This window comes from Strongylocentrotus purpuratus, unplaced genomic scaffold (genome assembly GCF_000002235.5).
Source record: "Strongylocentrotus purpuratus isolate Spur 01 unplaced genomic scaffold, Spur_5.0 spur5_scaffold_16, whole genome shotgun sequence".
Lineage (NCBI taxonomy): Eukaryota > Metazoa > Echinodermata > Echinoidea > Camarodonta > Strongylocentrotidae > Strongylocentrotus > Strongylocentrotus purpuratus.
In genome coordinates, this window is record NW_022145601.1 from 1,754,495 (window position 1) to 1,772,645 (window position 18,151).

At 36.8% G+C, this 18,151-nt stretch overlaps 1 protein-coding gene across 1 annotated transcript in view; it reads left to right on the forward strand.

Annotated features, from left to right (window-relative positions):
* The first annotated feature begins 660 nt into the window (after window positions 1-660).
* Window positions 661-18,151, forward strand: part of LOC100892721 (E3 ubiquitin-protein ligase MIB2) — a 30,788-nt gene continuing 13,297 nt past the window's right edge. The window contains exons 1-16 of the mRNA XM_030987640.1: window positions 661-813; window positions 3,479-3,748; window positions 4,002-4,179; window positions 4,726-4,832; window positions 5,739-5,924; window positions 7,253-7,365; window positions 7,760-7,873; window positions 8,480-8,587; window positions 9,604-9,775; window positions 10,055-10,230; window positions 11,253-11,401; window positions 13,289-13,445; window positions 14,458-14,612; window positions 15,319-15,448; window positions 16,303-16,518; window positions 17,817-17,992. Coding sequence (XP_030843500.1) covers window positions 3,514-3,748; window positions 4,002-4,179; window positions 4,726-4,832; window positions 5,739-5,924; window positions 7,253-7,365; window positions 7,760-7,873; window positions 8,480-8,587; window positions 9,604-9,775; window positions 10,055-10,230; window positions 11,253-11,401; window positions 13,289-13,445; window positions 14,458-14,612; window positions 15,319-15,448; window positions 16,303-16,518; window positions 17,817-17,992 — 2,372 coding nt within the window. The 5' untranslated portion in view covers window positions 661-813; window positions 3,479-3,513. The remainder of the gene's footprint in view (window positions 814-3,478; window positions 3,749-4,001; window positions 4,180-4,725; window positions 4,833-5,738; window positions 5,925-7,252; window positions 7,366-7,759; window positions 7,874-8,479; window positions 8,588-9,603; window positions 9,776-10,054; window positions 10,231-11,252; window positions 11,402-13,288; window positions 13,446-14,457; window positions 14,613-15,318; window positions 15,449-16,302; window positions 16,519-17,816; window positions 17,993-18,151) is intronic.

Below are 18,151 nucleotides of genomic sequence, written 5' to 3' on the forward strand. Positions count from 1 at the left end.
TTCACATGAACTGAACAGAAACATTTGTGTGAATTGTTAATAGTCTGCACCTAAAGAACGAGAGAGAATGCCAAAGGGGGCACATAGAGGCAAGAGGAAGGAGTGAGGGAGGGAGGGAGAGAGAGAGAGAGGGAGACAGAGAGAGAGGGGGAGGGAGTCAGAGAGTTAGCAGGAAAGAGACAAGCGACGAGGATCCAATATACCCATAAATCAATTAATGTCAAGTATAATGAAAAACTCAATCCACATATTAATTCAACTATTTTGCTGAGAAAGTCCGATATTAAACCATAAATATTTTTTCTGATTCGTCCAGTTGCATTGTTGAAAAAAGGTAAAGGGGGCTAAAGCGAAATGGATTTCTAATAAAAAGAGGAGAGAAAAGGGGGCCTTTGGTGGGGGTTGGGGGAGTTATGTGTCAAAAATAACTATCGAGGAGTCACGTGAGAGGTTATCACTTATTAAAGAAAGAAAGAAGAATAATATGATCGTAGAATTATGTTATGTCGGCCCAGCAGACACCAAAATCGCGGTTTAGCATATGCAGAAAACGCGCATGCGCGTTTGATAAGTAGATGATGAGTTATGTAACTAAAGGGGATTTCCCGACGGGAATTTCCACACCCAGCCAGCTCGCTGCTATTCGTACTACAGCGACGGTACGGGAACTCCCGTGCTTTGTTGACAGTTAAGAATCAGGCGAGAAGGCAAAGGACACTGTGAATGTGTTTATACTACGTCATCACAGCACTAGTAAACATTGTCGCAAATCATATTTTGAGGTATGACTTTTACTGTTGATCCACAGATCAAGTAAGTTCCCTGTTTGGTTTCTTTTCTCATGCATGCTATGTTTTCTTAATTTTTATCTCGAAACGTGAAACACGTACGAGAGTCAATGTGCCAGTCCGGCAAGGCATGTGTACGTGCAGAAATAATTGTATGGTATGTTGAAAAGGCGGTCAGTGGATGGAGCCACCGTGTCATTAGAACAGCAGTTGATACTAAAAGAGAAAGATTTCAGTCTGATATAGGCTATCAGCCAGGATATTGCACAAGGTGTATGCGATATGGCTTTCAAACTTGAAACAGCTAGCATCATGATCTTAGTAGCCTTTATTAAAGTTTTTTTTAAACAATCCATATGTTATGTAGGTCAACATACCCCAATGTTATAAGCATATTCATTAAATCATACTTGACTTATCATTAATACCATGATGTGTAGTTTTGAGAACATGTTAAATTTGCATATGATTGAGGACAAACATAGATTAAGTGAGACTTGAAAAGTAGTTGTAGACTAGTAGCCTATCTAGTTCACTTTGATATTGAACTGTTGCCACACATGCATGCATGCAATTGTTTTTAAATTACAGTCATATCATTATTGTACTTTTTCTTATCCTTCGTCCCCTCCAACTCATCATCATCATCATCATCATCATCATTAGCATTACCATCATCAGTACTATTGTTATAGTCATCATTATTGTTGTTATTATTATTATTATTATCATTTTCATTATTATTATTATTATCATTATTATTATAATTATTATTATTATTATTATTGTCTTATTACCATTATCATCATCACCATCATTTATGTTGTTATTGTCACTATTTTTGTTATTACTATTATTAGTATTATTATTATTATTATTATTATTATTATTATTATTATTATTATTATTATTATTATTATTATTATTATTATTGTTATTTTTGTCATCGTCATTATTAGTATTATCATTACCACTACTATGGCTATTACCATAGTGTTGTTGTTGTTGCTACTGTTCTGTCTGTTATTATTTTTAATATAGTATTATTGATATGTTTCTTTATTTCTATATCCCTACTCATTCACTTTCATTAAATTTCCCCATAGTATTATCTTTGTTTTTCAATTTATGCCCCATTTTGCCTCAAAGGTTGTGATTGGGGGGGGGGGGGTCCTTTGCCATTTTTGCCTTTGGATCTGCTCGTTGGGCTTCTATTCTCAAGTTTAACAACTGAATGAACATTTGCGCATGCAGCCCTATATTGGCAAATTCCAGTAGAGCTGGTCAAAAGATAAAAACTCATGACCTATGAACCTAGTCATGAATTGGAATGATTTTTGTAGCCATTTGTTTATATATGCATGTAAGAGGAACATGTACGCATGCAGAGAATGTGGGTATTGCGGATATTGTGGAAAAGAACCCTGGTCACACATATCTGCCTTCCTCTCTAAGCTTACATTACTACCGGTATCACTTTCCTGTCTCCTCAAGCAAAGAGCTGGGATGTGTACATGCATGTACCTTTATCATAGTCAAGTTGGGCATTGGAAAATGGATGGCTATTGTATGGTTCAGAAGTCACATTGTAAAGCAGTTATAATCCCTGCTATACACTGAAACGCTGATAACAGCTGCTGGAGCTAAAGGTAGGGTAATAATTTCTGAAGCTTTTTTGGAGCGCATAGGGACGTTAATGTGATATGTGCTAGAACAGATTGTTATACACTACACCTGCAACCAGGCTTGTACGTATTCTGTATGTTTATTGAAATTCTACTGTGGTATAGAGGGAACGTTTCTACAGTAGTATTTCCAAATCTAGTTACACATAAGGCCTACTGTTAAAAATTACTGGTTAACAATAAAAGTTCTTTTACTGGGATGGGGGCGGGGGTGGGGTTAATGCTTGAAGCTTTATCCTCACTTAAAAAATATAGCCTTGTAAGTAACTTTGCCAATGTAAATTGCATTTTGAATTCATAGGGAAGCAAGCATTAATGTTCATATGTGTGTTTGTTACAAGGAAATAATCAACCTAGGATTATGAAACCATTTTGCTGCAGATAGTTCATTATATTTATTTTCTAATTCTAAACAGTTACTTTGGCACCATGTTTGTTTACCTAAATCTGTAGCCACAAAGCAAAACAAGCTTTTGTGAATTCGAAAGGCAACTGTGTATTATTATATTGCACCTTTGCCCTGTCACGTTCTACATGAGAGTGGGAGAGAAAGATAGATCTACATTTTTCAACTGAATTATTCATACCCTTTGTAAATGTGATGCTTTGGTGTGTGTTTTTTTTCGTAACTGAAGAATTAAAAGTGGATTGGCTAAGTTAGGGATTGTGTTGAATACCTTTTGATGTAAGCTTTTATTTGTCACATTCTCAAGAATCATATATCAGAACATATGACGATTCCACATACTTAAAAACCTTACAAAACTTGGTAAGCATGAATAATGTTGTTGTTAACTGTAGATAGTAAGAGAGAAGGGGGGATGGGGGATCCAGGGGAAGAGGATTTTTTTTTAGAGAAACAGAGAGAAACAAAGATAGAGAGAGAGAGAGAAGGATGAAGGGAGAAGGGGTGGTGAGTGAATGAAGGTATGAATGAAGGTATTGGTACAATTGAAAAGGATTATTTACTATTAGAATGTTGTTATATTTTTATATTTAATTCAGGCCCAAATAAATCAGATCAGATCATCTAAATCAGGATGGCAACCGTGGAGGTCAGACAGCGAGTTGTCCGGAGCGCCACTTGGACATGGCGAAATCAAGATGGTGGTGAGGGTCATCTCGGGACAGTGGTCAAGCTAAAAGATCAAGACCCTCAGGAACCCATTCCTGCAGACTGGGCCAAGATCAGATGGGATAATGGTAATGGTAACAATTATCAGGTCGGGTCCAATGGGTCATATGATCTTGCGCTCTTCGACAATGCCCCCGCAGGTAATTATTCCCTCACTGAATCTTGTAACAATTTTTCTTTTAGTCTATATTAAAATAAAAAATAAAACTAGTACTTAAATCAACAGATGTTTTATGAAATGGCCAATAACTATATTGTTTATCTATTTACAGTGACAAAAACTTTCTAAGCTTAAGTATCTTATTTGGGGAGGAGGGGGAAAGGGCATCACTTCTCAATTCATATTGACAGCTACACGAATGCTGCTACACAATTTCTTAATTGTTTTTCCAGGTGTGATTCATGTTGGTATATTTTGTGATAGCTGTTTGATGAATCCTATAGCTGGCATACGCTGGAAATGCAATGATCAAAGCTGCCCTGATTATGACCTTTGTACTCCGTGCTACATGAATGATAGACATGACTTGACTCATAGATTCACTCCCTTCACCAAACGGAAAGAAACAGGGTATGTAAACAAAAGACATTTTTTAATTATGAGTTTTTGCTCTTGTGTATTTTACATTAAAATGCAATATATATTGTGAATATGTATATATCTTGTGTGGGAAAGTGGGATAGAGAACTTGAAAACTCAATGTTATTCAGGATATACTCAAGAAGTTGGGCAATGGGGGGATTGCCCTACTAAAATGAAAGATAGATAGTTGGGCCCTCTCCCACGCCAGGGGGCATGAGATGAGTTCAGCCTATTTGAGTGATATCGTCATAATTCATGTGAAGATTGTGATGTCAAGGTTTTTCTTTTTTTCTAAGCCTTGCTATAAAGAACGTTTTAGTCATAAATAAAGATCACTCATAACAATACCGTTACTCACCTGTTTTATCCCTGCAGGCAAACTTTTGACTCATGAAATTTGAGTTGGAACTATCTCAAAATGTATTTACCTCTTTTGATGTATTTGATTGGAATATCTCCCCACAATCTGATTGTTCTAGTAGCTTCATACATTTCTCTTAAAAAATAAAAAGGGAGATATCTTTGATTCCTCAGGACACCAGTGACACCTCGATTTGGAGAAGCGAAGACAGTTTCCAGAGGGCTGTGTCCAGAGGCAGAGGTCTGTAGAGGGAAGGATTGGCAGGGAGATGATGAAGATGGTATGAAATACATATTTTCCACTTCTTCCTTTTATTTTATTTTCATTTAAGATTTGCCTATTTGCCAGTGCAATGCCTGTAAGTAGTTGATTTTAGTAATTTGTTTTAAAAGTAGTTTTACAAATCATCATGAGCTTTAGCTTAACAGTAACAGAACTTAGGGATGATTTTTTTCTTCATTTTCTTAGTCCTTTTGCAAGATATTAACACTTTGGTTGCTTTTTCTCCCTCTCTGCATGGTTGCTTGTTTGCCACACGCGCCATTTTTCATAAAACAGTTAACACCAATTGATGAAAGGATTGCTTTGTGTCATTTATTGTCTTTCCAAAATCAGCCTTTTCCTATCTTAATTGCCTTATAATAACTCTAAATTGTAACCTTTTACAATAGTTTTTAATCTCAAAGCCTTTGGTATTTTAATCCCATGATAAGTAAAATGTGGCAAGGGGGGGGGGAGTATTTATGTGGAACAAAAAGAGTTAATAAAACTTGTAGATTTCGGCTCCTACCTAGCACATAATGCAGTACAGTGAATGCTTTAGCTATTGCCAGTGCAAATTTATCAAAGGCAAGAATACTACCCCAAAAATTATTCATGCAACCTGCCATTTAAATGTAAAATTACCATTTCGTTATCATTTAACTAAATTTGTGGTAGATACTGTGAGCGTTCTAACAAAATGAAAATATGTAGTATACATATCCCTACAGACATGTCCCTTATCTATATATAAATATTTGGAGATATGGCTTACATTCAGTAAGAAAATTGGCTTGTACCTGATACTACTGGTATGTTTGCGGATAATTATTGAGTAATTGTTTAATTCTAATTGATTTTGTTTAGCTTTTGTAATTATTTAGTCTAAAAAATGGAGTGATTGAATATTCTCTCAATGATTCAGGCGACGGCGGGACTGTTGTTGAGATATGTCCCTTCTCTGAAAGACCACGGTCAGGCGTCAATGTTTGCTGGACTCAGTCTAAACTGGTCACTACTCATAGAGTTGGATTTGATGGGAAAATGGATCTAAAATGCACCACACCAGGAACAGGGATAGGTTACTACGCTACACATCTCCCTGTTTTAGGTAATGTATCACTCAGTTTGTCCTATTGACCCACAATATTGGCTGCTCTATATCTTTTTTTCTCCATTCACTTTTTGATTTTGGATTCTGCTCCACCTGTTGTCTGCTTTCCATCACTCTTATCTTCATAACCATCTTTATCACTGTAACAAGTATTAGTTTTAGTAAATGTCATAATCATTAGAATCATGTAAGAATATGAGAAAACCAATTGTCCCAAATAAGTGAATGGCTATTACATTTGGTGCATTATGCTTTTTAAGGAAAGGAAATGATGTTGAATTATTTATCATTAGAATTACACAACATGTAAAAGTTATTAATCTCATCTTTAGTATATGGTACATTAGTAATGATGGATCAAGCAGGAACAATTTGTAATAGCTAGACAAAATGGCATTTGTTTAACTGCCTCATTTTATTTCCTAAAACAATACGGCATGTGCCTAACCAATCGCTAATCATGCTTCTCACTCACTAAGACTTGATCCTTTCTTGATGGTTCTGGTCTCAAATATAAGAAATAATAGTTCTTCAAATATGTGTATGTTTATTATTTTTTGTTTGGACAATTTGGTTTCTGACACTGCCACTTCAGGCCGTCCGAAATTATTCATGGTTTCTTGATCATGATTGTGGTGTCATATGAATTAAGAGAAAATAACCTTATCAATCATAGCTACAGTAATCAAGGAATAATTTGAAATTGACGAGTTGTTTATTCGTAAACTTGGGTTTTTCTTTTTTCAGGGACACCCTGTGTAACATATGATATTTATCTTTCTTTCGGAAAAAAAAACAACTTTGTATTTGCAAATCTGTTGTTTATTATTTTCTTTGCAAAAGTAATGACTCATCCCAATGTCGGGATATCTTTTTCCAATATCTATCAAGGTTCTTCACCTAGGACCATTTATTATCATGCACACAACAACATATATGTATGTCATTCGTTTAATCTAATTTTGAATGGGATTTCAGTTTGCGACATTTTGTTTTGCCTGTTTATAACTCTATTCCTGAATAGGCTCAAATGAATTATATACTCTTGAATACTATTGTGATAAGTTCTTTTATCTTCATCTATACTAAATTTCAAATGTTATATGAATAGGTATTGTATGATGTTCTCACTATCATGCATATTGCGTTTTTTTTTTTAAGTGACTTTCGTTTGTTCTATTTATTATGATGTACGTAACTTTATTTGATTATTTGGTAAAACAGATAAAATCAACTTTGAGCTGCATGTCATGTTATTTCGACAAAGATATTTGTTTTTAATGTCCAACCTCTTAATTCCATTGATGTGGTTGTTTTGAAAACAGGTAAAGAGGTTGGTTTGAAGGTTGGAGATCTGGTAGCTATTACTCTGGACAGTGAAACATTGCATATCATGCAACAGATGGGTGGGCGAGAGTGGTTACCAGAAATGAGAAATGTGAGTAGCGTGATATAAATACGAATAATTAGATAAACAAACAAACAAATGTATGCAAACAAAGATAAGCAAACAAATACATATGTATTTTCAGCTGAACACATTATTTGGGTTTCAGAGGAGCTTTGAATAACATTAGTAAAGTCATCTATACAGACTGTATGTGACATGAAAGATAATACACGAAAACAAACACTAATAGCTTCAGGAAGTTCATGTAAATTTCCCCCAAATATCTAAATACATCAATGGATGTATATGTATGATATGTGTATATACTAACATACATAGTATAATAGGGTCGTTTTTACAAAAATAAAATATAAATGATCATTGTCACTTGAAATAAATTATAATTCCATTGATCTTCTTTTCACACTCTTTACCCTTCCAGCTGTATGGGAAGGTTGCCAAGGTTACTGGTATCAATTCAAGCGGGGATGCAGAGGTCACTTACCCCGGGAGAAAGGAACAGCCTTTCACCTTCCATCCAGATGGACTGAACAAGGTATTGTCTGAAGTTGTACATCACTTGCTTGTGCTCTTCTGTAATTTCGTAATTTCACTGTAACTTTAATTTCTTCTCCTTCCTACACGTGATCACTCATACTCACTGTAACTCTGGCCCCATCTCTGTCTCTTTCTGTCTGTCTTTTGTCCCTCTCTCTGCCTGTATCGTCCTCTCCTGCTAACCCTTTCTCCCTCTCTTATGAGCACACGCACCCATACACCCTCCCGCTCTCCCACTCTCTCTCTCTCTCTCTATGCTATGCACACAGGCACACACATACACACACCCACACCCTCTCTTACACAAGATCTCTCTCTTTTAAGCCCAACGCACACACCCACACACACCCTCCAGCTCTCCCACACCCTCTCTCTTACACAATCTCTCTCTCTCTCTCTCTCTATTTTATGCACACATGCACACACACACACACACACCCAAACGTTCTCTCACACCCTTTAACTGTCTTACACAATCTCTCTCTATTTCTCTCTCCCCCACTCTCTCTCATCTTTAATCCCTGCCCCTCATCGTATCTATTTCTCTCCATCTCCATCTTTTTAAATTTTTCTCTATTATTATCATCTTCATCTCTTTGTTTAGGTTCCTAGGCTAGGTAAGGGAGACCGTGTGCAGATCGATAAAGACTTAAAGTTTGTGATGAATCTTCAAAAAAACAGTCAAAATGGATGGATCGATGGAATGGAAAAGGTCAGTCAAAACAAAGTTCTAAATAATATAAAGTTTTATATTACTTGTTAACCCTTTATGTGGTCATAGAGTACCATGCAAGTCTGGTACCAGTAATTGAGCCCCACTGTGCTTGGTTTGTGCATCACACAGAGAAGAAAAGTAAATGTAAAACCTCCTCCATTTCGAAAATGTTACTTATGAAATGAATTGCAAAAAAAAAAAAAATAATGATTGGACTGATTCTATTGTTACAAATTACTTCAATTCTTGTAATAAATCTGATGATTGTACCAAGTTTTTGACACTTCTGTAGCTGCTAGGTTATAATACTGTTCATTTTAGGCAAAAAATAAAAATACTTAAATGCAACTTAAGTTCTTATCATGTGAAACATAAAGTCCAATGGCCTTCCATGAGAAAGTATGGTTACAGGGAGCCACTGGTGATTATGACAAAGAAAGGTATAACTACCATGTTTCTGAATGTCGATTTGTGGTCTTTCTAGGAAACTCTTTAGGACCAAGTATTGCCTTTTTATATGGGATCCTATATTACCAGGAATCAAGAACAATATAATAAATAATACAAAGAATTGGACCAGTATAATACCTTCTTTTGATGAGAGTATTTAAAAAAATGTTCTTTAAGGTTTCGATGCATGCGTAGTAAATGATTATTTTATTCAACTTTGGTTTTCTTGGAAGACAGGTGGAAAAAGTTTGTATTAAATAATCCTGTAGCTTTTCTCAAAACATTCGTAAAAATATTGCGCCCTTGTGCTTATAAATGTCACATGAGTGTTACTCATCCAATTGGATGCTCTCTTACATTTATCTGTTTCAGTCTTGATACTCAATTTCTATTTTATTGTCTAGGAATGGAATGGAAAGCGATGCACGTCACAATAGCCATGTGTGACTAATTGGTTTGGAGAGAGTATAGTCTTGGGAGTTTGATGTAAGGGTGTTCGCTTCAAAGATGATTCACTGCTTGCAAACTGAATGATTATCAAAAATACTTCTTGTCAATTTCAGTGTCTAGGAATGGAAGGGACGGTGATGAACGTTGACTCACGTTACAACTGCCGGTTGCGATTGATTGGTTTGGAGAAAATGTGGTCATGGCATCCCTGCTCCTTGATCCTCATCAAGAAGAACTCATCAGATGATGACAAGCAGGGTGCTGAATCTACAGACCTCAAGCTAGGTGGGTTGGAATATCAACGATTTATGAAGACCAGAACAATTTGACAGGTTGAAAGTATGCATTGGCATATTAAATAACCTTGCTGCTACCCTTGTCAAAGAGAATTTGCCAAAATTCTCCCCAGGGAACAGAGTGTGTCCTTTGTGATGTTGGGGTTAGCAACTGAATCCAATGACTCTGATATATAATAATTACAATGTAAAGCGCGTAGGAACGTAGTATTAAGTACCATACAAATGTTTTCATTGTTATTATTGTTATCTTCTGTAACTGATCCAGATGGAAGTGGACAAACTGAAATGCTCAAGGCCTTGCTATCACTACTCAAGACAGAAGCTGGCAGCTCATCCGATAGTGATTCAGACGAAGGAGGTGAAGAATCTCAACTGATCAAGGCCGCTGAGAGAGGCAATGTTGAACGTGTCGTGGAGATTCTATCCACATCGCCGGAAAAGGTAATCCCGTTTTACTTCCGAAAATAAAAAACCAAACACTTAAGAGACATTAGACTTTGACGATTATACTGTTGAAAGTTTTATAGCATCAAAGTTACACGAAAGGTAAATGTTGTCTGTTTTGATATAATTTTAATATTTCATGGCATAAAACTTTTGTGAACCTTGCCCAATCTCAAAATGCTTGACAGTTCCTTGTTTTCCAAAACGTCTTTCAATATTGAGTTGAACTTTTACTTGTACATTGTAGTACCCATCATAAGCTGTATTAAAGCAACTTTAGTATATACTTCTAAGCTGCTTCATTGATATGGAATTCATCTTTTTGCACATCAAATCCTTTAAACTTCAAAAGGCAAGCATCGTGGTATTTTGGTGAATTAGGCTTATGACTATTTTTGGAAGTGGTGGCTGTTTTACCTGACTGCCAAGAAAGAATAAATGCTTGTTAGTAAGCAACCAGATGGCCGACGGCTTTAGGTCCTCTCTGATGGACCTGGTCATGAGGATTAATGCCTTACCAAAGCGCATCGCCTTGGTTTTGAACCCAGGTCACCGGATTACTGCTCTACCGACTGAGCTGTCGCGTCATAGACAGGGTTTGTACACAAAAGTACACTGTACTATGCAAATGATATTATGCAAATACTTCAACAACAGTTTGAAAATGTTTTTTAAATATTTGCAACATTTTATTTTTGGTAATTATTCCAGAATTTGTTTAAAGAAGTTATGTAGCTGGCAACCATGCGGCAAGCTTGCATATGGTTCCAAAAATGCAAACGAGGCAGCTTTTTTAGCTATCGCGCCTCCTCGATATCACAGGTCCCAGTTTGAACCTTGCTCAATGCTTGATTCCTATGACATGTTTTTTGCCCAAATTTGTCTCTCTCAAGCCAAGTGCATTAAATATATAATGCTTGGGTTATGATATTTGCAGGTTCCTTGAGAAGAGCACTATTAATTTTAATGAGGCTACCTTAGGTAAATAACTCTGTACTATTGTGATTAATATATTACAGGCAAATGCAAAAATTGGTGGGAAGACTGCCCTACACAAAGCAGCTGCCCAGGGTCATCTTGAAGTAGTCCAGGCACTTCTTGAGTCAGGGGCTGAGATAGATATCACTGATGATGACGAAAACACTCCGCTTCATTACTCTGTCGAAGGGTAGGTCATGTAACAGGCAGTGATTTGACATTTGCTCGAGCAACAATCGCTATGGTGACATTTGCTCTGAAGATTTTGTGTCAAAAGTAAAGGGTTAAGGCTCCCCGCAAAGGAAACAAACGCTGAGTTGTTTTTTACATGTACATGTAGATGAATGAAAAATGTTGGCTATACTAAGGCTCTTTGCATATTCAACGAGCCCTGTGATTTAGACACAGAAATGTGAGGCGTATTGTTCTTCACATCACCGTAAAAAGTCAGGGTTGTGTTTGGGCTTTAGGTTCGGCTTAGGTATTAATTGCTACGTATAAGCTATGTTCCCCGGTGGCCATGGCAATTAGTTTCGGGCCACCGTGGACAAAACAGGATGGACAACGATGAGACAACGCTGGGGGACGGAATGGACAAACGTGCCAGACCTTGCCGTGGATGCTAGGCCAGATTTTTAAACTTTCAACAAATTTGCCACGGCAGTCACGGTGCGGATGAGAAACCTAGCAGGCCCTTGAACGAGGTGAACGCAATGAAACTTGACAGCTAGGCCGTAACAAAACTCGGAGGTGGTCCATAGTGGGACATTTGTCAGGCCCGGCGCACTAAGGAGCGTTGCGTTCTACTACAGTCTGACAGGACGTGCTGGTCTCGGGATACAATGACTGCTATTGCTTGGGAGGCCTTTTTTTTAAATATTGTGGGCACAAACATGCTTCAATTAAAGCTGCCCGGCGTCCATGTTTCATCCGTAGAAAGCCTTGACAGAACGTGAAAAATGTGAGGAACCCCATCAGAACGTGACGGGCCGAGATCGAGTTCCCTCGAGGGAACGACCCGTACTGGCATCGGAGGTAGACAGCAGGCCGAACCGTAGTGTGCCTTGGAGCCTTCAGGACAGCATCCCCTTTCCCTCCCCCGCCCGGCCCGTCGCAGAAACCTTATAGACCGTGAGAAAACTTGGCAAGACCTTGGCAAGAGCTAACTAAACTTGAATACAGAGATAAAATTGACCAAAATCTCACGCTGCACTAGATTTCGGGCAAATGGGGCTGCCTTGGCCGCCTGCATGGAACAAAGTGTAAAGGTAGCATTAGGACTAGGGTTAGGTATGGTGTTTGTTCCAGGGTTGAAGTTAGCAATCCGCTTAGTGTAGGAAGTTACTGCAGAGAGATTGGAGCATGTGTCTTACAATTTTGACAGATACATGTATGATGTGATATACAATGTACAGCTAAATCTGTTCAAAGGTGTCATGGTCTATAGTGGGCACACCCAATGGTTTAAGGTTAGAGTCCTGCCGCAGCACACAAATGTTTTCTACTCTCTACTCATGTTGTGTTAGTGGGTAGCCGGTGAGTGCCTTATCAGGGGACCTCAGCTAATGCCAGGGTATTAGCAGTACAGCACTAGAAACATTGAAATTCAGCTCTATATAAATGTTAGTTTTCTTCTTCTCCTCATTATTACTATTATTGTAGAACCCGCTGTATAGATAAAGTTGGCTTTGCAGACACAGTTTATCATTATGTAATGATTTGTTAAATAATGTAATTTTACAGGAATATTCTTAGCTTATGATTTTAATTTCTAAAATAGGAACCCAAGCACACAGAGCATAACAATTTCAGATAATTGTTTTGTCCCCTTTAAAATAAGAACAAAAATTGCATAGGTCTACTTGGATGTAAAATTATGGAGGTTGATTCCTAGGAAACCTGTTTTGTGCAGAGTTGAAACATGTATTATGACAAAAGATGTAGGCTCTGCACCATGATGTTCATTTCTGACTTTTAAGGCACATTTCAAGAAGTTTCATATTGTATGTATGTGAAATGTCCAGTAAATGGTGTACACAGTAGGCAAATGTGTGTGTTATTCTTAAACCTACCACAGGGATGAACCAGCTATCACAAAGTATTTGATTGGTAAAGGAGCAGATATAAACAGAGGTAATGATAAAGGAAGGAGACCGATCCATCGAGCAGCTTACAAAGGGTTTGTTGACTGTACAAGGGTCTTAATTAACCATGGATGTGACATTAATGTACAGGTATGTATCAGTTTGGCCATTATTATTATAGATGTGAGAGTGAACTAATAAAGAGGGCTGCAGCTAGCCCACAGGATGGACATACACAAGACGGTCAGCCGATATGACTGACAGCCTACAAGACTGACAATATCAAGTCTAGATTATAAAAGATTACCCTGGGGTTCTTATTTGTCTATGAGTTAATTGGTTGGGGCGGGGGAATTCTCCTAGTAAAGAATTTGTTGAGGGTATAATTGTCATGGAAATCATTGTCCTCTGGGTTCGTTTTGGTTTTTTGGTTTGGTTTATTAAGATTATTTTTAAATCATTGAACATGCTGCTAAGAGCTGAAATTGTTAACTTTAAAAGGTTAAAGAACATTGCATGAAGTACATTAATAACACATTCAAACATATTGAAAACTGAACAAGTATTATATATATTTACATGCCATTTACAAGTTTCGTTGTTAATATAAGTTACCATTTGCTTTGGGTAAAACAGAAATTTGAGAATTGATAAGTTACATGTTTATTGAATCAATGACGGAGTAGTCCACAAAGATTGTCTGATTGATTGAGATTATGATTTTCAAACCATAAAATATGTAAATGTAATACAAACAAACAACGAAAGAGAGCTCAAAACTGTACATATATGCAGGTAAAATAAAATTTAGATGCATTATAAGATAAGATAAGTACAGTGAAAGAAATTAGGTTACAAGAGTTGTTAAACAAGTTGGTGTTCCGAAACTCAAAGCAATGTGCAAAATTAAGTATTTGATGGAAGGGGGATATTGTAACGGACTAGTCACCCTGATCATGAAATGAATTGCAGTTAATATCTCTAAAGAATATTACGAATACGTCCATGAATTCATTTACTTTGGCCATACGTATGAATGTGTTTATTACACATGCTATTGCAGTTGATTGCAACGTTTAGCCTAGAAGGCAATTAATGACGAATATAGAAGAATTGGAATTATGACATTAATGTTACATAGTTTCCTATAATTTGATATAAGGATTCAGAGAAAGATACTCCCCTCCATGAGGCTATAATAAATAGCAGGGTAGATGTCATTGAACTATTGGTGAAAGTTCCAGACCTTGATGTGACTCTGGTCAACAAGAGAGGGTTTCCAGCTCTACAGTTTGCAGCTGTCCAGGACAAACTAGAGTAAGTATTCCCCTGGTACTATCACTTCACATTGACCTTAATATTGTTTGCATGACCAACAGATATTTCATGCAAAGTTAAAAGGGGTGATTTCCAGGGGTGAAAGAATGTTGGGAAAAAGAGTATGCTTTTGGAAAAAGCAAGAAATTTTATGAAAAGGGGGTCATATTTTCACAATGATTGCACGCAGGAAATACGTTTGTACCTGCCTTCAGAAAAATAAGCCTACTTTTTGTAAATTTGTACTCGATGAGCTCCCAAATTCGGCTTTATTTAGAGCACATTTCTAACCTTTTTTGTCTGAAAAAATTCTTTAATGTATGAAAAATAGAAGGCTTTTTTTCAATTTTGCTACTGATCATGGGTTTCACCTTTGAATATGATATCACACCATCGGCAAGTATCCTTTATGCTTGTTCCATTGTGTCAGTCAAGCACAGGCAGGCATGATTCATCTTCTTGATTGAGCCAGGATTGAGATGTGGCCAAGAGTATATTTTGATTTGTCCCGAGCTTGTTAAGCTCTGGGGACATTTGTCCTGTTCTTTACTTTGTCGAAGAGATCGGGTTATGATTGTATTTTAGGTTACGTTTAGGTTTAAGATGAAGAATAATAAAAGGACTTTGACTTCAACTTGAAATTTATGATTATGAAAATTTCCTGTCTGATCTTGACTATTTTCGTTTTATTTATTTTACATTTTAGACCTGCTGAGTTAATTGCAAAAAGTTTTCCTCAATCTATTGCTTATGTAAAGCATGACGGTTTCACCATACTGCATATCTGTGCAGTCAATGGCCATGTAGAAGTCATGAAGGTTGTTATGGCTATAAAGGTAATTTACTAAGACTATCAAGTACCCTAGCAAAACGTTAAGGCACATCAACACCCGTCTGGAATGCAAAGACACAATTGTTGGTGATGATCTTGAATTTAACACTTCTGTTGCTTTCTTTGTACCCTCTCTGCATAGTCACTACTTTGCCATAAAAACAATTTTGCACAAAACAGTAAGCACCAATTGACTGAATGATTGCTTTGTGCAACGCAACGGCTTTACAAAATTACCCACTTCCGGTCTTGATCCATGACAACCCTCTTAATACACCAGTATAGATTGATCTTGCAATGGAAACAGTTATTTATTTTTGAAGCCTGTGCTAAAAATTTCAATTTTAAACGATTAGGGATTTGCGTTTCAGTTATGACTTTACATACCTCCTTCTCTGAGTAAGCTACCAGACAAGTATGAAACATAAAAGCAAATTTATTGTCTGAGAAAAAGAGATTCCCCATCTGCATGTAGCTTGTTTTAATTTTCATGTTTATGTACTTCTGATTTTACAAATTTAATGGACTGGATGAGATATATGACAGTTGAATATCTGTAGTTGTTATGGTATGGTGAATGTGTAAAGATACATGTTCCTGAAAGTCAACTTTATTTGTGTAGTAGAAGCTAATACATGTACATGTAGGCTATCAATACATGAGACACATTGTGCAACGTATATCTCTATGTATGACTACTAATTTGTCTAATTACCACAGGCCTATAATACAGGGGCCTCACAGTTTATGCAGGCAATGGTGAAGCATGTTGAACAGTCTTATTTAGATAAGGATGAAACTTATGTATCTATTACGATGACTAAATAATGAAAGTTGTATATTTTGTGCTGATGGAAGGATCATGGGTTGGATGTGAACGCTAAGAACGTGAAAGCAGATACAGCACTTCACCTGGCGGCTTATAAGGGATATTCCCACAGCATAGAGTTTCTGGTGTCACAGGGTGCTGATATCAATCTTCATGGTGAACATGATCACACTGCCCTGCACCTCCTTGCCCACAAAGCAGTGAAAGATCCAAGTGATATCAAAGACACTCCTACACTGAGGAAGGTATGTCTACGTTTGTGTGTGCCCAGGGAAAAGAGTATGAATGTCTCATAGTAAAAGCTCTGGTGTGAATAGAGATCAATTTGATACAGAGATCATATTCTCCAAAACTGAAATTATTAAGTCAAATATTTTATGAAATAAACCATATTTCGTTTGTGAATTTTTCATCCAAAACATACCAAAGATGTTTTGCTTAAAGGTAAAGACCAGTATTGGAAACGCCCCAATTTCAAAAAATGAAATGGAAGCTCTCATTACCAATCATGTGAAAGAATATGTTTTGACTAATACATGATGATAAACAATTTGCCGGGAAACCGCCTACTAATTCATATATTTGGTAAATTTGTTTCTCTCATGGTCTGTGAGAGATATAGGGTAGTCCCATATACATCTTTCTGTGTATAGTGCTTGTAACTTTACAAAGAATGGGCCAAATTTCTTATCATTTTGATGATTCCAAAACCTTGCAGATGCTAGATGCTAGATGATCAACCTTTTCTGATCGATTCCACAACGTTTCTTTCACAATGCAATCGCATGACCATAACTGGTCTTTAGCTTTAAGCTATTTAGGTTTAATTAATGTTGTGTTTGTACACAAATGTCTGAAATTATTTTGTTGCTATTGATGTATATTGATATAATAGTTGCCAATGACTGTACTTATACCATGATCTTTCAAGAAAAAAACATAATATAAATGCAATTTATTAAGATAGCTTAGTTGGGCGCTGATGTAAGATGGTATCCATTATGTTCTGTTTCCACAAGATGCTTACCCTAATGGAGAGACGGATAAGGAGGAATGATATTTGGTGCTGTGTAATATTCCAGACAGAGCACCCAATGTTAGTGAAGGAGTTTCAAACATCATGCAGTCACTTTCATGGCCTGGTTATGGTCAGGTGACGTCCCTAATGGAGAGACATATATGGATGAATGATATACATGTGACTTTGAGACAAGTCATTTCTAGAATATCCCACCGCTGCCACCATTAAAATGCAAAGCAACAATCAGTTCGACTGCCAGGGCTCATATACATTCACTGATAGCTACTGTAAATAAAAGATCATGTGATAATAGTTTATTATATGATTTTGATGCTCATTACTTTGGAGGAATCTCCATAAACACCTTTTTTAAATCAACTGGTACCATCCCCCAAATGATAACCAGTGGTCCTATATTTTCAGATTTTCAGGTATCGTAACTTGGTGTTCTAGTTAAAAATATCAAATCGATCCACATTTGTGCAAAGATTAATTGACTTTTTGCTCTGTATTTTCTACCAGATTCGCAAGCGTTTTAGAGATTGTGGAGTTGATAACAGTGCTGATGCTGCACTCTGCTTCATGGTTCTTAAAGGAGCGTCCATAGACATAGATAATGTCAGATGTCGAACACCGCTATATTACATCAGGAATGCTGAGCTGAAGAAAACTTTGAAGAAGATTGCTCGTGAAAAGATGTAAGTCAATTTCCTTAACACTTTGGTTGCCTTCTTTGCCTGTCTGCAAGGTCGCTTGGTTGCACAAATGCAATTTTTCACAAAACAATAGGCAACAATTGACAGAAGGATTTCTTTGTGCAACCCAATAGCTTTGCAAAATAGCCCGGTTTCAGTTTT